Source organism: Dama dama, chromosome 5 (genome assembly GCF_033118175.1).
Source record: "Dama dama isolate Ldn47 chromosome 5, ASM3311817v1, whole genome shotgun sequence".
Lineage (NCBI taxonomy): Eukaryota > Metazoa > Chordata > Mammalia > Artiodactyla > Cervidae > Dama > Dama dama.
The window spans coordinates 63,265,138-63,289,038 of NC_083685.1; the positions used below are offsets into that span (position 1 = coordinate 63,265,138).

The 23,901-nt window shown below is 40.4% G+C and overlaps 1 protein-coding gene across 10 annotated transcripts in view; it reads right to left on the reverse strand.

The window, feature by feature from the left end:
* SH3D19 (SH3 domain containing 19) overlaps nt 1–23,901 on the reverse strand; it is a 211,782-nt gene that overhangs the window by 48,033 nt on the left and 139,848 nt on the right. For 4 of the 10 annotated variants that reach the window (XM_061142488.1, XM_061142487.1, XM_061142484.1 and 1 more), the window contains exons 3-7: nt 15,186–15,226; nt 4,078–4,118; nt 2,671–2,713; nt 343–481; nt 69–231 (exon numbers count right to left, since the gene is read on the reverse strand). In XM_061142488.1, coding sequence (XP_060998471.1) covers nt 69–231; nt 343–481; nt 2,671–2,713; nt 4,078–4,093 — 361 coding nt within the window. In that variant the 5' untranslated portion in view covers nt 4,094–4,118; nt 15,186–15,226. The remainder of the gene's footprint in view (nt 1–68; nt 232–342; nt 482–2,670; nt 2,714–4,077; nt 4,119–15,185; nt 15,227–23,901) is intronic. The other 6 variants (XM_061142491.1, XM_061142490.1, XM_061142481.1 and 3 more) reach the window with 4 other exon arrangements.

The following is a 23,901-nucleotide window of genomic DNA, read 5'->3' on the forward strand; positions in this document are numbered from 1 at the left end:
TATTTTAAAGGCTGGAGTCTACTGATTACTTCCTGAGAACTAGGTTGGAAGGAAGGAAGACAAATTACTTGCATTACTTTGAGGCAGATGGCTGTCTATTTCTTCTGAAAAGTCAGTCTGAGTTGCTGAAGTAATAGTGTGCCGTGGAGTGGCAGCAGCATTATTATTATTTGTAGTGTTAACTTGAACTTGGTTGATTTCTTTTATGACTTGTTCATAAGATGGTGGGAGCTGCAAAACGAAGAATGAAGATTTTAAACAGCTGTAGGCGATAGCCAAGGTTCTTATCTTTGAACTTCATTTAAAAATAAAATGCAAAGAGGTGATGCAATATTTACTCACCTCAGCAGGAACCAGCTCACTAGGCCTCCAAGGGCCTGCTGCAGAAGCCGGGGGAAATGCCAGTCCTGGTGGGTGGGCTCCTGGAAACCACGAGGTGGGCCTCAGCGGCTCAGCTGCCACAATGGTGATCTCTGGGCGCCTGGAAACAGACAGAAGCCTCAGTGAGGTTTTGTCTATTTGCAAGAGTTCAAAGATTTATGAAAATAACTATCACCCAAGAAAGTGACATAAGGCCTGCCAGTCACAGAAATGACCTGTCTGGCCGGGGCTGTCTTGAACAATATACCCGGGCAGGCTTCGAGGGAGCAAAGGACAGCTGTCCTCCCAGACACTGGCCTCAGAGAGTTAGAGATACGCCTCGAGCACACTTTACTCAGCCTTGGTTGGTCAGAATTAAGAACCAAGACCCATACAGCCTCGTTCTCCCAGGGCTCTGCTATCTAGCCTATTGAACAAACATAAGTGCATCCTGAGGCAGAAAAATGCATCGGTCAAATGGAAATGTTTCGTTTCCTGTTATTACAAAGCACATCCTCTGAAACAATACTAATAAGTAGAAGAACAGCTTCCTCCTCCTCCTCACTCCACCTCTACCTCAGTCAAAGTTATCTTTAAGTGTTTAGAGTTCGCATGTTCACTTCCAGACCCTGATGTGTGTTTCTGTGTCCCTGGTCAGTTTGTATATGAATCTGAAGATTAATCTTCAGTCCTGAGGAGCCACAGTGATTTAGGTGTGGCTTCTTTCATTATTTTCTTAAGTTGACTCTCTGGTCTCATGTTTAACCTTCAACCTGATTTTGTAACAAATACCAATTGCATGACTCTGAGCAAACTCTTCAACCTCTCTTGAGCCTCACTTTTCTCATCTAACAAACAGGTGTGATGATGACCTGCTCGGCTTTTCTCTGGTCCTCTATGGAAAATAAAAATAAAATGCACTGCCATTATCAAAACTGTACACGCACACACACTCTCATGCTAGCTTGTGTAACAGCTGAACCTGCCCATTGATTTTGTTTGAACTGTATTCCCTAAGAACCTCTGCTTACAGGTTTTAAACATTTAAAGAATAAGAATTATTTATTAGGACAAATAACTGAAATAAGAACATATTTCAAAGAGAAAAATGATTAAACTATATGATCACCTCACAAATACTATTTGATCACAAAAGTCATATATTAGAAGAAACTGCATTGACAAAGGGAACTATAATTACCAGATCTAATTATGAAGAAAAGCTGGGTTCTGAGGTATATGTACAGAATCTAGCTACCTATCTTCATAATCTGGAATGTACTATTCAAAGTTATTAATTGTTGCTGTCTTTACATAGGAGAGTGAATAAGCTGTGTTTTATTCTTCATATTTTTCTTAGTTTTCCAATACTTTTATAATGAGCATGTATTAAGAGTTACAAAAATTGTTTCACAAATTGCATTTAGCCAGTCCCCTCTGAGATATAATGCTAAGGGTAGCACAATTAACTTTCACTTCCCTCTGTGGAATCCAAATGAGTCATTCCAATGTTTACATAGCTTTTATCTAAATAGATAGTGAGTTACTAGTTAATAAATGTTAACCACTATACATGTATTAGCCCTCATGCCAACCCTATGACGTACTTTAAAGGTGGGGATACATAAACTAAGAAAGGTTAAGGAGCTTGCCCAAGGTCACAGGGTGAGACAGTGAAGTCAGAACTTGAACTTGGTTAAAGTCCCTGTTCATTGCTCTACACTGTACTTTAAGAAATCTGAAAGCAGGGACAATAAATCTATCTTTCTATCCATCTACCTGTCCACCCTTCCATCTATCCTACCATTGGTCTGTCTACTGGTCCTTCCTTCCATCTGTATAGTGACTCACTCCTCCCTGCTCCCCAACCCCACCAGTCATCTAGCCCTTTTTATTCACCTGCTATCTATCTAGCTTGCCTGACTTTTCCTTTCTTTATCCTTCCTTTATTCCGTTTTCTATCCTGTCATCAGTTCATTCATCCCTGTGACATTTACTAAGTAACTATGAGGTACAAAGCATATCTTTGAAGTATTTACAGCAATGCTTTCATATAGCAATTGCTTAATAAACATTTTAAAACTGACTTCAGTAAATGATTACTGTCAAGAGAACATTTTCAGGCTTGTACTGCTTCTTTTCTCAAGAGAAATCTTCATCATTCAAACTTGTAGACTAATTCAGAAAATGTATTGATGAGGTAGAACACTGTAATATATGGTTTGAGAAAAATATGCAATTTGTTAACTGATGATACTTTTACTTCATAATTAGCAGAATATATGTCCTCTATTATAAATATAAGCATACCTCCTATCTCGATGAAGTTCACTCTGAATAGAAGTCCGAGAAGCTACAAAAGAAACAATACTCTGATTTAGTACAAAATTCATACATTGAATAAAGGTTTAAACTTTTACAGGATACAGTTTTGGAAAAAGTTAGCTGACACTTGACATCAGATAGAACATACAAATTTTATCACCCATAAGTAGAAAAGCAAATCAAAACAATCTTCTCATAGGGCATAAAGTTAATTATAGTTATATATTTGAGTTGCATAAGAAAATATAGATTTCAAAAACATTCCAAAGCACGTTCTGTGGTTCTGAAAATAATTTGAAGAATGAACAAAGCAGACAGCTATTAAGTAGAAACTGCCTGGTAAGAGCATTATGATGATAGGAAATAAAAATGGGCAGAAAAAAAATTTAAATATCTATTCTAATCCATATGACTATGCTTTTGTGTTATTTCTTTATAAGTCTATTGAAAAGAGAGTGGAAGTGGTCAAATTTCCAACTATTTTCTAGTTTTTCTGGAGTTTTATGAGGTTTAAGTTGTTTTATTACTTAAATTGAGATAATACATGCAAAAAGTATTCAAATCACTTTTATAAACATGTTTAGAGACTATTATTGTACATGCAGCACTAACTTTTCCCTTAAACCTCAAACTCCAAAAACTAGATGGATTACCTTTTTCCAAATTTTATTTTAAAATTAAATTCTGTATTAACCAGATGACTTGGAAAATGTGTCACACATCATGGGGTCACTATTACATACACATGTGTAACAGAGAACAGTATTCCTATTTTAAGAAGCACATTTAAAAGATACCTTAAAAAAATCAAATAGTATATGGTAAAAAATTTGTGGACAAAGGGGGATTTGTTTCAGATATTTCTATTTCTACTTCCTATGTTTCTCTGATCTTCCACTTTTTCAGTTCTTTCTATTTGAACAGGTTGAAGGTACGAATCTTTCTTCCTCCTGTTAAGTTCTGGTTCCCTCTGATCCAGGAGGCTGCCCAAGCTGGGAAGGCAGGGGTAGAGATGGGCGGCGGGGATGAAATTTAGGCTGGGGCTGGAGCTGTGACAGTGGACCCTGCATGGGGTTAGCAAAGCAAACCTAACACCTGAAACCAAAACCCTTGGATCTCGAGCTGGAGGATGTTCTGACCTATCATCAACTGGTGTGACCGACTGGTACATGTCTATCAAGAGTTAAACCAAGTTGAGGTATATTTTCTCTACTGGAAAAAGAGTGCAGAGAGGCTGAAGCTCTGAGCAGCAGGTCTGATTTGTAAGAATGGTTTAATTAAGTCAGAGGCTCACCAAGTAAGCTACAATCACATCACCACAATCACTAAAGCCAGAATCAGCAGACACAGCACTTTTAAAAGACATCATGTTATTTATCATCACAAACATACCTCTTCCACGGGGCATTTTTGCTGTGTACTATTCATGAATGCTAAGGGAAAAAAAGAAGGGGTTACAGAAGAAGAAAGGGAGAAAAAAGAGTGAACCCAGTTGCCTAAGCTCTAAAAGGAATTCAGCAGCAAAACTGTCTTGCCATGCCACTGTTTCTCCCCCTCTGTATTTCAAGAAAAAGGAAAAGTTGATGAACCATAGTTTCAGAGAGTAAAGAATTATGTTGCAGGCAGGATATCCACACACATAAGCACAGGGGGGAAAAATCTTCCTATAGTTTTTAGCAAAAAAAAAAAAAGAGAATAATTTTACAAAATCAATTTGCTACTTCAACAGGGATCAATTTTAAAGTATGAATAATATGTAAAAGGTAATTCAGTAGTCAATTTACATCGTTCACACCGGTGGCTTTTCACTTGACTCTGCCCCTTCACACCAGCGGGTGTTAGGAACTGGCCCCCACCCCTGGAAAGCAGACTGGAACTCCCACACTGAGGGAGCAGGATGAGGGGACTGAAGGCCACTAATGGTACTTACAGCCCTCCTCTACAGTCTTGCAGAATCACTCCCCTCCCCTCTCCTGCTCTGAATTTTCCCCCTCACACCCCCTCATCTTTGAAATCTCTTTTTTCTCCTGACCTTTTATAGGATGACTGGCACTTTTTGTCAGTGAACAAGTTTAGCAGCTAGAAACACTTCAGATTTTCATGGCAGATTTTCACGTAGTGCCTCACAATCTTCCTGCTAATTTCTCAGCTATCTGCTTAATCTCATTCTCATTTGCCCAGATTAAATAGATTTGATCTGGTTGTTGCCCAGAGAATCAAATTTGCCACCATGGCCCACACAGAACACGCTCCTTTTAACCTCTGCCACAAACTGCCAGTCTTCCGTGCATTTTGGATTAGGACCACAGAACAAAGGCAAGATTTTCTTAATGAAATGTCTATTTTTTCATAGAATCATTCACAAACTTTCCAGTTCATATGGCTAAATTCTCAGTACAAAGGTCCAGTTGTTTATAAAAGATTGAGATCTGGATTTGCAATATTAGTGCTAATAAAGAACTCTCCTAAATTCCAACAGGGTCATAAGTCTGGATGGATGCTTAATGACCATCCTTCTCCAATCCTGAGGTGAGGAGAATGACCAATTAAACTCCTTGTGGAGCCAGGAGAGCTGGATGCTAGCCCTCATTCTAAATAATTCAAAATTATTAACTAAATGATGGGCAGGAGAAATAAACACATAGAAGGATGATTATATTATAAGCATCTTTGCTATAGTACTACCTTACCAATAAAAATCACAATAATAAAAATACTAACTACATTTGCTTCAGATAGAGTATAAACTAGAGGCATTTGACACGGTAACGGGAATACCCTTGGAGTGGAAAGCTCAAAATGGCCTTGAAGTCAGGAAGTCTAGGTTCACATCTCAGACCTATCTCACGAAGCCATTTAATCTCCTAGACTCAGTATCCCTACCATCTGTAAAATGGGGTTAACACCTACAATGCTGGCCGTTATTTTATAACATAAATGAACAGTTCCTGACTCATAGTAAGCAATGAATATTAGCTAAGTCTGTGAATTTCAAAGAATAATTTCCTCTTAAAAAGTTAATGAAAGGAAAAGCACAAATTTCCATATATATCCATGTAGAACACGTTCAAGAACTCTGCCCAAAATATTTAGTGTTCACAAGAATGAACACAAAAGGAAGAATCTCAAGACTTGACTAGATCCAGAATCATTATGAAAGAATTTAAAATACAATCAGTTAAGGAATATTGCTTTCAAAATGTGATAAGGTCTTTTCCTTGTCAAGAATAGATGACTAAGTCTAGGATAGGAAAACAAACATTTTATTGGGTTGGGTAAGACAAAATTTCCACTTCATGGATCATAGCCTTGACATAGCTACAGGGCTTGTGTAACACAATGAAGCTATGAGCCACGCCACCATGCAGAGCCTACCAACACGGACGAGTTACAGTGAAGAGTTCTGACAAAATGTGGTCCACCGGAGAAGGGAATGGCAAACTACTGCAGGAAAGAAAGCACACATGATTTGGCTGACTTTTGATTTGCTCAGCTTATAAAATGAAGAAAATAATACCTACTTTATTAGGGTTGTTTTAAGGATACCCTTCACAGATCACTCCCTTATTGTTGCAAAGGAGCATACCTAACTCAATGCAGCTATGAGCCATGCCATGCACATGGGTCATGGTGGAGAGTTCTGACAAAACATGACCCAGTGGAGGAGGGAATGGCAAACCACTTCAGTATTCTTGCCTGGAGAATCCCACAGACAGTAATGAAAAGGCAAAAAGATATGACACTGGGAGATGAGCTCCACAGGTCAGAAGGCCTCCAATACGCTACTAGGGAAGAGCAGAGGGCAATTACTAAAAGCTCCAGTAAGACTGAAGCAGCTGGGCCAGAGTAGAAATGACACTCAGTTTTGGCTGGTGGTAAAAGTAAAGTCTGATGCTGTTAAGAACATTGCATAGCAATCTGGAATGTTAGGTCCACGAATCAAGGTAAATTGGACGTGGTCAAGCAGGAGATGACATCTCAGGAATCCGTGAACTAAAATGGATGGGAATGGGTGAATCTAATTCAGATGACCATTATATATACTACTGTGGGCAAGAATCCCTTGGAAGAAATAGAGTAGCCCTCATAGTCAACAAGAGTCCAGAATACAGTACATGCGTGCAATCTCAAAAACGACAGAATGATCTCGGTTTGTTTCCAAGGCAAACCATTCAACATCACAGTAATCCAAGTCTATACCCCAACCACTGATGTTGAAGAAGCTGAAGTTGACTAGTTCTATGAAGCTCTATGACGCCTTCTAGAAATAACACCCTCCCAAAAAATGTCCTTTTCATCATAGGGGATTGGAATGCAAACCTAGGGAGTCAAGATACCCCCAGAATAACAGGCAAGATTGGGCTTGAAGTACAAAATGAAGCAGTGCAAAGGCTCACAGAGTTTTGTCAAGAGAGCACACTGGTCATAGCAAAACCTTTTCCTAACAACACAATACTAAAATCAGACTGACCATGTTCTTTGCAGCCAAAGATGGAGAAACACTATACAATTAGCAAAAACGAGACTTGGAACTGACCGTGGCTCAGGTCTTGAGCTCCTTATTGCAAAATTCAGGCTTAAATTTAAGAAAGTAGGAAAAACCACTAGGCTATTCAGGTATGACTTAGATCACATATGATTATACAGTGGAGGTGACGAACAGATTCAAGGGATTAGATCTGGTAGCCAGAGTGCCTCAAGATCTATGGATGAGGTTTGTAACATTGTTCAGGAAGCAGTGACCAAAATCATCCCAAAGAACAAGAAGTGAAAGAAGGCAAAGTGGTTGTCTGAAGAGGCCTTGAAAATAGCTGAGGAAATAAGAGACGTGAAAGGCAAGGGACAAGTTCGATTCAGTCGCTTATATGTACTCTGCACATAAGTTAAATAAGCACGGTGACAATATACAGCCTTGACGTACTTCTTTCGCAATTTAGAACCAGTCCGTTGTTCCAGTTAGTTCAGTTGCTCAGTCGTGTCCGACTCTTTGTGACCCCATGGACTGCAGCACGCAGGCTTCCCTTTCCATTACTAACTCCTGGAGCTTGCTCATACTCATGTCCATCAAGTCGGTGATGCCATCCAACTGGTGATGCCATCCAACCATTTTTTCATGTCCGGTTCTAACTGTTGCTTCTTTACCTGAACATAGATTTCTCTGGAGGCAGGTAGGGTAGTCTGGTATTTCCATCTCTTTAAGAATTTTCCACAGTTTGCTGTGATCCACACAGTTAAAGGCTTTGGTATAGTCGATAAAGCAGAAGAAGACATTTTTCTGGAACTCTCCTGCTTGTTCTATGATCCAACAGATCATAGTAGATGATCTGTTTGCCCAGAGTAGTAGATGTAATGGTCATCTGAATTAAATTTGCCCATTCTGATCCATTTTAGTTCACTGATTCCTAACAGGTTGATAATCACTTTGCCATCTCCTGTTTGACCACTTCCAATTTTCCTTGATTGATGGACCTAAATTCCAGGACTCTATGCAATATTGTTCTTTACAGCATGGGATTTTACTTCCATCACCAGTCATATCCAAAACTGGGCAATGTTTTTGCTTTGACTCAGCCTCTTCATTCTTTCTGGAGCTATTTCTCCACTTTTCTCCAGTAGCACATTGGACAACTACCGAACTGGGGAGGTCATCTTTCAGTCACAGGACTGGAAAAGATCAGTTTTCATTTCAATCCCAAACAAAGGCAATGCCAAAGAATGTTCAAATTACAGTACAGTTGTGTTCATTTCACATGCAAGCAAGGTTATACTCAAAATCCTTCAAGCTAGGCTTCAGCATTATGTGAACTGAGAACTTCCGGGTGTACTAGCTAGGTTTCAAAGAGGCAGAGGAACCAGAGATCAAATTGCCGACATCCGTTGGATCATAGAAAAAGCAAGAAAGTTCCAGAAAAGCATCTACTTCTGATTCATTGACTACACTAAAGCCTTTGATTGTGTGGATCACAACAAACTGTGGAAAATTCTTAAAGAGATGGGAATACCAAACTTCCTTACCTGCCTCCTGAGAAACCTATATGTAGGTCAAAGCAACAGTTAGAACCAGGCATGGAACAACGGACTGGTTCTAAATTGGGAAAGGAGCACATCAAGGCTATATATTGTCACTCTGCTTATTTAACTTATATGTAGAGTACATCATGTGAAACGCCAGGCTGGATGAAGCACAAGCTGGAATCAAGATTGCCAGGAGAAATATCAATAACTTCAGATATGCAGATGATACCACCCTTATGGAAAAAAGTGAAGAGGAACTGAAGAGCCTCTTGATGAAAGTGAAAGAGAAGAGTGAAAAAGCTGGCTAAAAACTCAACATTCAAAAAACAAAGATCATGGCACCTGGTTCCACCACTTCATAGCAAATAGATGGGGAAACAATGGAAACTTTACTTTTTTGGGCTCCAAAATCACTGCAGATGGTAACTGTAGCCATGAAATTAAAAGACGCTTGCTCCTTGGAAGAAAAGCTATGAGCAAACTAGACAGCATATTAAAAGCAGAGACCTTATTTAGCTGACAAAGGTCCATCTAGTCAAAGTTATAGTTTTTCCATTAGTCATGTATGGATGTGAGAGTTGGACCATAAAGAAAGCTGAGTGCCGAAGAATTGATGCTTTTGAACTGTGGTGTTGGAGAAGACTCTTGAGAGTCCCTTGGACTGCAAGGAGATCAAACCAGTCCATCCTAAAGGAAATGAGTCCTGAATATTCACTGGAAGGACTGAAGCTGAAGCTGAAGCTCCAATACTTTGGCCACCTGATGCAAAGAACTGACTCGTTGGAAAAGTCCCTGATGCTGGGAAAGATGAAGACAGGAGGAGAAGGGGACAACAGAGGATGAGATGATTGGATGACATCACTGAATCAATGGACATGAGTATGAGCAAGCTCCAGGAGTTGGTGATGGACAGGGAAGCCTGGCATGCTGCAGTCCATGGGGGTTGCAAAGACTCGGATATAACTTAGAGACTGAGCTGGCTGACTGACTGTGGGCAAGAATCTGTTAGAAGAAATGGAGTATCTCTCATAGTCAACAAAAGGATCTGAAATGCAGTACTTGGGTGCAATCTCAAAAATGACAGAATGATCTCTGTTACTTTCCAAGGCAAACTGCTAAATCCAAGTCTATGCCAGAACCATTAATGCCAAAGAAGCTGAAGTTGAACTGTTCTATGAAGACCTATACAAGATCTTCTAGAACTAACACCAAAAAAAGATGTCCTTTTCGTCATAGGGGACTGGAATGCAAAAGTAGGAAGTCAAGAGATACCTGGACTAACAGGCAAGTTTGGCCTTAGAATACAAAATGAAGCAGGGCAAAGGCTAACCCTCTTGGCAAAGAGTTTTGCAGTGATTATAGCGAACATCCTCTTCCAACAATACAAGAGACGACTCTACACATGGACATCACCAGGTGGTCAATACTGAAATCAGACTGATTATATTCTTTGTAGTCGAAGATGGAGAAACTTTATACAGTCAGCCAAAACAAGACTGGGAGCTGACCGTGGCTCAGATCATGAACTCTTTATTGCCAAATTCAGACTTAAATTGAAGAAAGTAGGGAAAACCACTAGACCATTCAGGTATGACCTAAATCAAATTCCTAAAGATTATACAGTAGAAGTGACAAATAGATTCAAGGGATTAGATCTGATAAGAGTGCCTGAAGAATTATGGACATAGGTTCATGACATTGTACAGGAGGCAGTGATCAAGACAATCCCAAGAAAAATAAATGCAAAAAGTCAAAACAGTTGTCTAAGGAGGCCTTACAAATAGCTGTGAAAAGAAGTGAAGTGAAAAGCATAGGAGAAAAGGAGAGATACACCCATTTGAACGTAGCAAAGTTCCAAAGAATAGCAAGGAGAGATAAGAAAGCCTTCCTCAGTGATCAATCAATGCAAAGAAATAGAGGAAAACAATAGAATGGGAAAGACTAGAGATCTCAAGAAAATCAGAGATACCAAGGGAACATTTCATACAAAGGTGAGCACAATAAAGGAAAGAAATAGTATGGACCTAACAGAAGCAGAAGATATTAAGAAGAGGTGGCAAGAATACACAGAAGAACTGTACAAAAAAGATCCTAATGACCCAGATAACCACAATGATGTGATCACTCACCTAGAGCCAGACATCCTGGAGTGTGAAGTAGTCAAGAGGGCCTTCGGAAGCATCACTAAGAACAAAGTTAGTGGAGGTGATGGAATTCCAGCTGAGCTATTTAACATCATAAAAGATGATGTTGTGAAAGTGATACACTCAATATGCCAGCAAATTTGGAAAACTTAGCAGTGGTCACAGGACTGGAAAAGAGACAAATGGAAAGATATATCCAGTTGAATGTGGAGTTCCAGAGTATAACATGGAGAGATAAGAAAGCTGTCTTAAATGAACAATGCAAAGAAACAGAGTAAGACAACAGAATGGGAAAGAGTAGAGATCTCTTCAAGAATATTGGAGATATCAAGAGAACACTTCATGCAAGGATGGAACGATAAATGACAGAGACAGTAATGACCTAAGAGAAACAGAAAAGATGAAGAAGAGGAGGCAAGAATACACAGAACTGTACAAGAAAGATCTTAACAATCAGGGTAAGCACAATAGTGTGGTCACTCCTTAGGCTGAATATCCTGAAGTGTGAAGTCAAGTGGGCCTTAGGAAGCATTACTATGAACAAAGCTAGTGGAGGTGATGGAATTCCAGCTGAGCTACTGAAAATCCAAAAAGATGATGCTGTTAAAGTGCTGCACGCAATATGTCAGCAAATTTGCCAAACTCAGCAGAGGCCACAAGACTGGAAAAGGTCAGTTTTATTTCAATTCCAAAGGAGGGCAATGCCAAAGAATGTTCAAACTACTGTGCAACTGTGCTCATTTCACATTCAAGCAAGGTTTCAACATTATGTGAACTTAGAACTTCCAGATGTACAAGCTGGGTTTCAAAGAGGCAGAGGAACCAGAGAATAAACTGTCAACAGTCATTGGATCATGGAGAAAGCAAGAGAGTTCCAGAAAAACGCCTACTTCTATTTCATTGACTATGCTAAAGCCTTGCCTTTGACTGTGTGGATCACAGCAAACTGTGGAAAATTCTTAAAGAGATGGGAGGGTCAGACCACTTTACCTGCCTTCTGAGAAACCTGTATGCAGGTCAAGAAGCAACAGACAGAACTGAATATGGAACGACTGGTTCAAAATGGAGAAAGGAATATGTCAAGGCTGTATATTATCACTCTGCTTATTTAACTTATATGCAGAGTACATCATGTGAAATGCCAGGATGAATCAATCACAAGCTGGAATCATGACTGCTGGGAGAAGTATCAACAACTTCAGATATGCAGATAATACCACTCTAATGGCAGAAAGTGAAGAAGAGCTAAAGAGCCTCTTGATGAGGGTGAATGAGGAGAGTGAAAAAGCTGGTTTAAAATTCAGCATTTAAAAAATTAAGAACATGGCATTCAGTCCCATCATTTCTTGGCAAATAGAAGAGGAAAAAGTAGAAGCAGTGGCAGATTTTATTTTCTTGGGCTCCAGATGGTGACTCCAGCCATGAAATAAAAGACATTTGTTCCTTGGAAGAAAAGCTAAGACAAACCTATTAAAAAGCAGAGACATCACTTTGCTGACAAGGGTTCGTATGGTAAAGCTATGGTTTTTCCAGTGGTCATGTATGGATGTGAGAGAGTTGAACCATAAAGAAGGCTGATTGCTGAAGAACTGATGCTTTTGAACTGTGGTGCTAGAGAAGACTCTGAAGAGTCTCTTCAACTGCAAGGAGATCAAACCAGTCAGTCCTAAAGGAAATCAACCCTGAATATTCTTTGGATGGACTGATGCTGAAGCTGAAGCTGCAATACTTTGGCCACCTCGTGTGAAGAGTTGTCTCATTGGAAATGACCCTGATGCTGGGAAAGGAGAACAGGGCAACAGAGGATGAGATGGTTAGATAGTATCACCAAATCAATGGACATGAATTAGCAAGCTCAGGGAGATACTGGAGGACAGAGGATCTTGGCGTGCTGCCATCTACAGGGGTCACAAAGAGTCGGACATGACTCAGTGACTGAACAACAGCAACAAAGACAAAATTTGCTTCGGCCTTTTTCTTATACAATGCACAAAAAGGGGAAATGGAGAGGGAATGGCACAGTTATCTTTCATTCTATTTTATATGGCAGCACCCAAGGATCTGCTTGGCCTTCTCGCCTAAACATCAAAGATAATTATAACCAACACATAGTTCTTTAGTGTACACAAAGTGCGTGCTACATTAAATGACAAGTGGGTCATTATTTTTTATAACAGACATCTTAAAGCAGGCGTTTCCCTCTGTTTTACCTCTCCCTCCTTCCCTCTCTCTGGGGCCCTGCTTCATCTCTTCCTCTCCTCCCTTCTCCTCAACAGTGTGGTCTCCCCACTGACTCTTTCCTTGGGGCCTACAAACATCTCCAGGCTTCTTTCTAAACAATCTATATGTGTGCACAGATCTCTCTGCTTGACCCTCCATCCTTCTCCTCCTCTTTCTACCCAGTTCATGAAAGTGTAGCCTATCCAGCTGCCCCCACTTCCCACGCTCCACTCACTGTTAAAATGAAGGGCGGCTTCCAGCTTCACATTCTCCCAGGCCTGTCTCCTCAGAGGTCACTCAGCGCCACACACACCCTAGTCTCACCTCCTGTCACCTCGCCTGCTGCAGCAGGAAGCGCTGTTTGCGGCTTTCACTCGTTCACTTTGAAAACCTCTCCTCCCCTGGCCACTAACATTCAGGTGTCTCTGAGTTTGTCTATTACTGTATTCTTCTTTTTCAGCTTTTTTTGGCCCCCTCCTCCTCAGCCGACCTCTCCTAAGCCTTGCATGGTACAGAGGCCTCAGAGCAAGATCCATCCTGGAGGATCTATAGGAAATCAGGTATGGATTACAAATCCCCCCAAAAAGAGATCTTGAAATCCAACAGGGAGGCAAGGTAAGAAGTCAGAGAACAAAGGCAGGAGTTGGCAGACGAGACTCCTGTGAGAGGAGGTCAATCTCTCTGGCTCTAGAGAAACTTAAAGGCACGGCTTGATCTCAGACACCAATGTTTCATAAGATTCTGTCTTTTTCACCTTCTCTGTTTCTTGGTTTTTTGTTTCATTTTTTCTCCCACCTTCTCTATTGATTGTCAGCACTACCTTCCTAAATATTGAGCTACTTCCAGGGTTTTGCTTACACACATATAACCTTAATTATCCCAAATTATACCTTTAGCAAGAAACTCTTACCAAATTTCAAAATCCTTTTTTCTTTCTAGATTCCTTTCCTGCCCCATCTCTCCCACTTTCCCCAAGGGCTCTAAGGCATGTACAGCTATTATAAACTTTTCATTTCATATATGAATTCCCACCAGTATCCATTGTGGCATTCCCACACCTTTATAATTCATGACCATCATGAAAAATTAAATATGGGAAATGTGAAATACTTTTCCGCGTTGTCGCCTGACAAAGTGTTCACTGCAATGGTTCAAATGCATGCTCTTCACACCTGTGGGTATCCTGAGTTCATACTAAATATTATGTTATGTTTTTAAAAACAGGATACTTCTCCTCAGGGTGGTGACCTCAGCTCAAATAATGCAAAGAACATTTAATATCCCTTTCTTATCTTTATTTAAAAAAAAAAGTAACAGTTAATTCAGGTGGTGCAGTGGTAAAGAATCCACCTGCCAGTGCAGGAGACACAAGAGATGTGGGTTCGATCCCTGGGTCAGGGAGATTCCCTGGAGAAGGAAATGGCAACCCACTTCAGTATTCTTGCTTGGGAAATCCCATTGACAGAGGAGCCTGGCAGGCTACAGTTCATGGGATCTCAAAGAGTTGGACAAGACTGAGTGACTGAGCACCCACCATCCATGTTCTATTTGGAAAAGGGATGTTTGCAAAGCCTTTTTTTAAAAAGAATTTTGAACTCTTGTACCAACAGCAAATTTTAAAGCTTTAGCCAAGAAGTAAAGTCAGGAAGTATGAATGCACCATTTTAGAGAGAGTTCTGTTACAGTACTTCTATCATGTATGTGGAAGTGTAAGCTGAACTCCAAAAGCATTTATAGAGTTAAATAAAAATAGTGTGGAAGTAAATCCGCAAAAAAGTACAGGATTTGATATTTTTGAAACCCATCAGATGTTTCTACCTATGGAAAATAGTTACAATTTATATTAGATCATTAAAATTGACTAGATAATACATTTGTTAAAAACAGGTGTGTTCTCTAAAAGAAAAATACTGTTCTCAGGAACTGGTTTATAAATAAATGAAAGTTGAAAATAATCTTGAAAACCTAGCTGCTTGTCTGAAATGGTTTATTACTCCTTAGGAGAAGCTGCTCTTGTCAGATTCTTTGTAAGATTCATCAAATACAATCATTTGCTGGAAATCTAAATCATCATTTAAAATTATTTCAGAGGAAAATACAGAACAGGAAAAATAAACTTACATCTCTTGATTACTGCTCTAATTGATGACAAGGGTCCTTGGCTAGAAAAAGAAAGAAAGATTCATTCATTAATCTTTTTAAAACAGAATCATTTATAATGCCAGATCATTTCCGGGATGCAAATAGCTGCAAGCAGCCAGTTGGATATATTAGTTACTGGACTATCATATTTATAAAACACAAATTAAAAAACTTTAAAAATTGCCTTTGAGGGACTTCCTTGGCAGTGCAGTGGTTAAGAATCTGCACTTCTACTGCAGGGGGCTCTATCCCTGGTCAAGTAACTAAGATCCTGCATACCTTGCAATGCAACCAAAAAAAAAAAAAATTGCCTCTGCTATTTAAGATGCTTTATGAGAATTGAGGAGGCTGGTAGAAGTAAAATTTTGCCTTAAAACTGTTTTTTTTTTTTTAATTTTTAAAAATAATTTTATTTGCTTTCATTTTTTTTTTTTTTATTAGTTGGAGGCCAATCACTTCACATCATTTCAGTGGGTTTTGTCATACATTGATATGAATCAGTCATGGATTTACACGTATTCCCCATCCCAAACCCCGCTCCCACCTCCCTCTCCACCCGATTCCTCTGGGTCTTCCCAGTGCACCAGGCCGGAGCACTTGTCTCATGCATCCCACCTGGGCTGGTGATCTGTTTCACCATAGATAGTATACATGCTGTTCTTTTGAAATATCCCACCCTCACATTCTCCCACAGAGTTCAAAAGTCTGTTCTGTATTTCTGTGTCTCTTTTTCTGTTTTGCATATAGGGTTATCGTTACCATCTTTCTAAATTCCATATATATGTGTTAGTATGCTGTAATGTTCTTTATCTTTCTGGCTTACTTCACTCTGTATAAGGGGCTCCAGCTTCATCCATCTCATTAGGACTGGTTCAAATGAATTCTTTTTAATGGCTGAGTAATATTCCATGGTGTATATGTACCACAGCTTCCTTATCCATTCATCTGCTGATGGGCATCTAGGTTGCTTCCATGTCCTGGCTATTATAAACAGTGCTGCGATGAACATTGGGGTGCACGTGTCTCTTTCAGATCTGGTTTCCTCAGTGTGTATGCCCAGAAGTGGGATTGCTGGGTCATATGGCAGTTCTATTTCCAGTTTTTTAAGAAATCTCCACACTGTTTTCCATAGCGGCTGTACTAGTTTGCATTCCCACCAACAGTGTAGGAGGGTTCCCTTTTCTCCACACCCTCTCCAGCATTTATTGCTTGTAGACTTTTGGATAGCAGCCATCCTGACTGGCGTGTAATGGTACCTCATTGTGGTTTTGATTTGCATTTCTCTGATAATGAGTGATGTTGAGCATCTTTTCATGTGTTTGTTAGCCATCTGTATGTCTTCTTTGGAGAAATGTCTGTTTAGTTCTTTGGCCCATTTTTTGATTGGGTCATTTATTTTTCTGGAATTGAGCTGCAGGAGTTGCTTGTATATTTTTGAGATTAATCCTTTGTCTGTTTCTTCATTTGCTATTATTTTCTCCCAAACATTACAGGCTTACATCAAGAAACAAGAGAAAAACCAAATAAATAACCTAACTCTACACCTAAAGCAATTAGAGAAGAAAGAAATGAAGAACCCCAGGGTTAGCAGAAGGAAAGAAATCTTAAAAATCAGGGCAGAAATAAATGCAAAAGAAACTAAACAGACCATAGCAAAAATCAACAAAGCTAAAAGCTGGTTTTTTGAAAAAATAAACAAAATTGACAAACCACTAACAAGACTCATTAAGAAACAAAGAGAGAAGAACCAAATTAACAAAATTAGAAATGAAAATGGAGAGATCACAACAGACAACACTGAAATACAAAGGATCATAAGAGACTACTACCAGCAGCTCTATGCCAATAAAATGGACAACTTGGATGAAATGGACAAATTCTTAGAAAAGTATAACTTTCCAAAACTGAACCAGGAAGAAATAGAAGATCTTAACAGACCCATCACAAGCAAGGAAATCAAAACTGTAATCAGAAATCTTCCAGCAGACAAAAGCCCAGGACCAGATGGCTTCACAGCTGAATTCTACCAAAAATTTAGAGAAGAGCTAACACCTATCTTACTCAAACTCTTCCAGAAAATTGCAGATGAAGGTAAGCTTCCAAACTCATTCTATGAGGCCACCATCACCCTAATTCCAAAACCAGACAAAGATTTGCTTTCATTTTTGGCTTCGTTGGGTCTTCGCTGTGGCGCACAGGCTTCTCACGGCGGCGGCTTCTCTCGTTGCAGAGCACGGGCTCTAGGTGTGCTTCAGTGGTTGCAGCACACGGACTCAGTACTCAGGGCACATGGCTTAAGTTGGGCTGCTCTGCGGGATGTGGAATCTTCCTGCACGAGGGCTCGAACCTGTGTTCCTGCACTGGCAGGTGGATTCTTCTCCACTGTGCTACCATGGAAGCCCTTAAGACTGTTTTCATAGCTTCTGCATGCTGAATCTTCCAGGAAAATTCTGGACACAGCTTAAAGTAAGGTAGTAATTACATGGTGCCTAAAAGAATTTTGAGCTGCTATATCTCTTTTGTGTTTTGACATTAGAATTCTTGTCTTCTACATCACATCAAACTAGATCATTTTTATAGTCATTTGCCTTGGTGGCTCAGATGGTAAATAATCTGCCTACAATGTAGAAGATCTGGGTTTGATCCCTGGGTCAAGGAGATCCCCTGGAGAATAAATAGCTACCCACCCCAGTATTCTTGCCTGGAGAATTCCATGGACAGAGGAGCCTGGAGGGCTACAGTCCACTGGGTTGCAGTCAGACACGACTGAGTGACTGACCCTTTCACCCCTACTTTTTTTATTGACCTAAAGACCAATAGCATTTCTTCCTAAGATTAGAATTACAAATATCACTGCCTAAAAAGAAAAGTCTTCTGCTTGCTCTGGGTTTTGTTCAGTAGCTGGTTGGTCCTGGCTGCCCCTGACTATGTGACCTTGGCTGAGTCACAGAAACCTTGTGAGCCTCATCTTACTGGCCAAAACTATCTAACTGCAAAGGGTAATACTATTAACACAAGTTTGTAAGGTTGCTTACTTGTTTCTTGTCTTTATTCAAAACAGCTGGATTAATTGTCTTTAGAATCATTTAGAAAAAATATACAACCATGAAATTTTAATGATATGATTTAGGAAAAAATACTTGTTTAAAAATTCCTTGTTTTTTTTTTTTTTGAATGCTTTTTAAAAAATTTATACTTATTTTCCAGTTTGTGCTCTTTTAAAGTTTATGCCTCTAGTAATCTATATAAATCCCCTTGCTAGGTAGATATGGAGAAGGAAACGGCAACCCACTCCAGTACTCTTGCCTGGAAAATCCCATGGATGGAGGAGCCTGGTAGGCTACAGTCCATGGGGTCTCGAACAGTCCAACACAACTGAGCGACTTCACTTTCATTTTTCACTTTCATGCATCACAGAAGAAAATGGCAACCCACTCCAGTGTTCTTGCCTGGAGAATCTCAGGGACGGAGGAGTCTGGCTGCCGTCTATGGGGTCGCACAGAGTTGGATATGACTGAAGCGACTTAGCAGCAGCAGCAGGTAGATAAGATAAAACTTCAAGAATATACAACGTGGGAAGGGAGGCAGGAGGGGGGATCGGGATGGGGAACACATGTAAATCCATGGCTGATTCATGTCAATGTATGGCAAAAACCACTACAATATTGTAAAATAATTAGCCTCCAACTAATAAAAATAAATGAAAAAAATGAATATACAATGATATATCAGCTCAGTGTATGGGAGGAATAATTTTAAGCATATACTATTATACCAGAGAAGAAGACAAAAAAAAAAAAACCAAAACTCCAGGAGGTCTCCAATATCATGATGGTAGGACTGTAATTAAAAGTAGAGTATTTTCAGCAATATTTATTTTTTTTAAAAAAAGGTTCTTGAAGGCTTTCTGTAAAAAACTACTTGAAAAAAGATTAATATATGGTGACATAAAAGTGGTATTAATAACAGCACTAAAATGCAAGCAGGTTGACTGAAGTTTTGAGAAGAAACTTCTTGGTGTAAAACTGGAGAGACTGCATGTTAACATCATGTTGACTTAGATACAGCAATTAAAAGGATCAGAATCAGTACTTAGAAGCAGGGCCAAAAAGGGGAAAGTTTCATCTATGTGTCCAGGCAGGGTTTAATGGATATAATCGAATGTCTACATGTAGTAATCTCCTTATTTAATACCACTGATTTTACAGGATGTTATAACACTTTGTTATCTATGTGAAGGAGAAAGGCATATTGACTGGGGTGGAACATGGTAGGGGGTGTTATGGTTAAACTGTTCCTCCCCCCACCGCCCAACCAAAAAATATGTTGAATTCTTAATCCCTGGTACCTCAGAGAGTGACCTTATTTGGGAATAAGGTCAGTACAGATGTCATTACTATAGTCAAGATGAGGTCATCCTAGAGTGGGGAGGGCCCCTGATTCCAGTGTAACTGGTGTCCTTACAGGCAGGCCCTGTGAAGACAGAGGCACACAGGGAAAGTGCTGCGCGACGCGGAGGCAGGGAGATGGGAGGCAGCTGCCCGCTGAGGAGCGCGGAAGACACCGCAAGCCCCCAGAAGCTAGGGAGAGGCAAGGGAGGACTCCCCTGTGGCTCTCAGGGGAAGAACGCCCTCGACAGGCTGGATTTCAGTCTTCTAGACTCCAGAACTGTGAGACAACACACTTCTGCTGTTGTAAGTCACCCAGTTTGCTAGGGCAGCCTCTAGAGTGCTGAATGGGAGTGATAATTCACGGAGCTGTATCCTTTGTGTATTTTTCTGTACGTTAACACTTAAAAAAAAATTTGTGTCAGGAATTCCCTGGTGGTCCAGTCCTTCAGACTGCACTTTTACTAGCAAGGTGAGGGTTCAATCCCTGCTTGGCAACTAAGATCCCACAAGCTGTTGAGAGGGTGGGGGTGGCCACTGGAAACTTTGTTACAAAATTGAATTTTGACTGAGATGAATTTAGGTTCTACAGTTCTCCAGACTTGCAGCATATGTTTAGGCTAGATCTAGAAACCAACCAACATCTTATATCTGGTTTAAAGTTCTGCTTTAGTGGTTGACAGGTTTTGTGGAAGAGAGAATAAAAAAGAAGGCCTGTGGTCAAATGCAGGTCTATGGGAAGCAGTTTTGGGAGATGCTGCAGTAGCCTCCAGGCTGTGCAGTGCATACAAAACAATTTCTGTACCTCAAATGTAGCTGTGGTTGAAAAGTCCATGGTTTTGCAGATGCCCCTGTATCTCCACCTTTATGCAGAGTCCAGGCTACAGGTGAAGGTACCACTCCACAGTCTTAGAAGAAGACCTTATGGGAATCCTGCTCAGCACAGTTCAGGCTCCTGTCCCAGCGGGGGACACCCAGGTAGGACAGCCACCACGGGGGCGGAGGTGTGGTCACCTGACCTCTGACTAAAGAAGCGGGCAGCAGGAACTGTTGTGGATCCAACTGCCCACATTCACTTCCAGCGCCTCTGCTTGCCAGCTGGTGCAACTTTGTGCACATTAAGTTCCTTAGCTTCTCCAAGGAACCTTATTTCCTCACATATAAAAGCACAGATAACTCAACTTCCTCACGAGGTTGCTATGAAGAATAAGAGGGAGAAACCATTAAAGCAGGAGACTCCAGCCTCCAGGATCTAATGTCTGATGATCTGAGGTGGAGTTGATGTAATAATAATGGAAATAAGGTGTGCCATAAGTGTAATATGCTAGAATAACCCCCAAACCACCCCACCCCAGCCTCACCCGCCCTGGATCCATGGAAGAACTGTCTTCCACAAAACTGATTACTGGTGCCAGAAAGGTTGGGGACTGCTGTATGGAAGCATTTGATGCAATGCCTGAAATGAAGTGTGTGTTCATTAAACACAAGTCACTATGAGCATGATTTGTTTGTTCATAATCTTTGGGGGCATCACAAAACATCTGACAACACATATAAACCTTGACAAGTTCTCACTTTGGTGTCTGATAGCCTATAGAGAGTAGGCCTAACAGTTTACGTTAAGAGATTTTTTTCCTTGAGGCTTACTTTGCTCTCCTCTGATTTCTGCTGTTCAGACAGAACCTGAGCCCAGACCGACTCCTCCACGACAAAACACAGGACTGCAGAAGTGCATCTTCACTCCATTTTAATGTTATAAGCCTGTGTCCTGGCCCCTGGCAGAGCTGACCCAGATCTTTCGCCGCCTGCTCTTCAAGCACTGCTGCCCTATAACCAGGAGTCCTTGCTCTCAGTGCAGCGGATGACCCAGTCCAGAGCATGAGAATCATGGAATCTTCTAGAGGAAAATGAAGGGTTGGGGAAATCGCTTTTGGATCCTGAGGAGGAGAACCAAAAGTTTGGGTCAAGAGAGAACTGTCTCAGGCCTGATTGCTGCTGTGGATTCCTCTTCCTCCAGGACTCTGGGGTCCCCTTCCATCTTTTCTTCCCACTTGCCCCCAAAAGCCCCTCTGGGCCTGTGCTGTAGGATCACTGTCTCCCGCTGCTTTTGCACAGAATCTTGCTTAGTGGTTAAGAAGATGCTTTTAAGAAAGAAAATTGCATTTTAAAAATGAGTTTCTCAGCATAATGAAATGAAATTCCAGTAATGAATATAATGATGAGAATAGCTTATTATTATGTGTGCCAAACATAACTTTGAAAATGAGGGGGAAATAGGCTTAGAGGTTAGGGCTTCAGTCACACAGCTGGAAAGTGACAGAAAGTGAAAGTCACTTAGTCGTGTCCAACTGTTTGCAACTCTTTGCATGGACCATCCAGTCCTTGGAATTCTCCAGGCCAGAATACTGGAGTGGGTAGCCTTTCCCTTCTCCAGCGGACCTTCCCAACCCAGGAATTGAACTGGGGTCTCCTGCATTGCAGGCAGATCCTTTACCAGCTGAGCTGTCAGAGAAGCCCCAATATGAGGGAAAGTGACAGAAGCAGATGTGAATTCACTGCAGTCTGATTATAGACCAAACGTCTCTAATTCAGGCTAGGGTGGGTGGGTAAAAGTTTCTGAATATTCCACAAAGTTCAATATGTAGGCAAATTACTTATAGGTATAAAGCCTGCCCCCCCAGATTTCATACAGATTCTGTAGATACAGGAAAGAACAAAATAAAAGTTGCTAAGTATGATGTTGTAATGTTGTCAACAACAACAAACACAATAGTCATTCTTAATCTCATCTAAGAAAACCCAACCTCTCCTTATTTTGGGTCACATTTTATTTATTAATAAAACAGTAAAACAGATTCTAAAAAATATTTACACAACCTTCAAAGTAACAGTTTGTTCCTAGGTTTAAATCCATCCTTCTCCCCCTTACTTTGCTAAGGAAAAAATCGTTTCTGCAAATCCAGGAGCTGCTGGATTCGGTTTGGTAAACGAATGAGAATGATGCCTGCAGGTGCCCGACGTCATCACCACACGGGTTTTTGAAGCTCCTGTCTTCAGAGGGAACTGAAAATACCTCTAAAAATGCATTCTTTATAAAAATCCTCAATACATGTCATGTGCATATTATTAAAGTACCAGTCAATAAAGACATCAACTTAAGAAGGAGTTGAGTTAATGTGATCCAGAGGTACAGCCCTCTCGTCAACTTGACAAAGCTGCCAGTGGATGTAAACTTTATCTCATGGTAACATCTCCTCTGAAGGTTCTCAACATTTGGACGGATTCATCTCCACCTCCCCAAAGAAAGGTTTAACCAGATTGGTGTGATTTTTTTCAGGTTGAAAGAGGCATTCTGTCCCATCCATTCACTCATACATCCAATATTTATTACATGTATAACATGTATCAGGCACCAGACATGCCTTGAAAGCACGGACTCTGACCTTGGTGAGAAAGACAAATATCAGAGGTGCTTTTCCATTCATAGTATACAGGGGTAGGCACAAAGTGCTATGAATGCAGAGAAGGTATACATCGCTCAATCGTGGAGTCTAACATAGGACATGTATCTTGACTGAGCCTGAAGAATGTGAGAAGGAAAGCAGGAGTGAAGAGACAGCTGAGCATGATCTAAGCACAGCACATGAAGAAGCCATGGTAAGAGAGAAAGATTTGGAATGCAGATGCCATGCTGAAGGATGTGGGAACATGCCAGAGGGAATTGTTGATGCTGGCATGACCAGTCAGGTCAAACACTAAGGATCCACGGTCAGGGATGTGACAGCAAATTGTTTCAAAAAACAAGTAGGAATTTGTTTGGGACATCTCCCTAGAATAAACATTGTTGACCATAGCTAGTCTGTATGCACCAGCCATGATGTTTATGGCATGTCTGACTTTTTAAGAGTTCATGAATAAATCCTGGAATGTTGGTATTATATGTCTTGAATTGTGGAAAGATCTACATTTTTATGGATGATAAGATTGACATGTTAATATTTTAAAAGATAAGTAATGAGTAGATACAGGAAAAAGAAGATAAAAATGAGCAAGACTAGATTTCTGAAAGGGCCAGAAAGATACTGGGGTAGTCTAGGATGTCTTATTCAAAAGTATGTTTATTAATTTATGAAGCTCTAGCTATGTACCTGGCATTCTGCCACAAACTGGGGACACCAATGTTGATAATACATAATCTCTTCCCTCAAGAAATATGCAGTCTTTTTGGCAAGATCAACAAATGAAACATAAAAACAGAATGTGACCAAAAAAATGTTATGTGAGGTATTATGGGGGCTGAGAGGAGG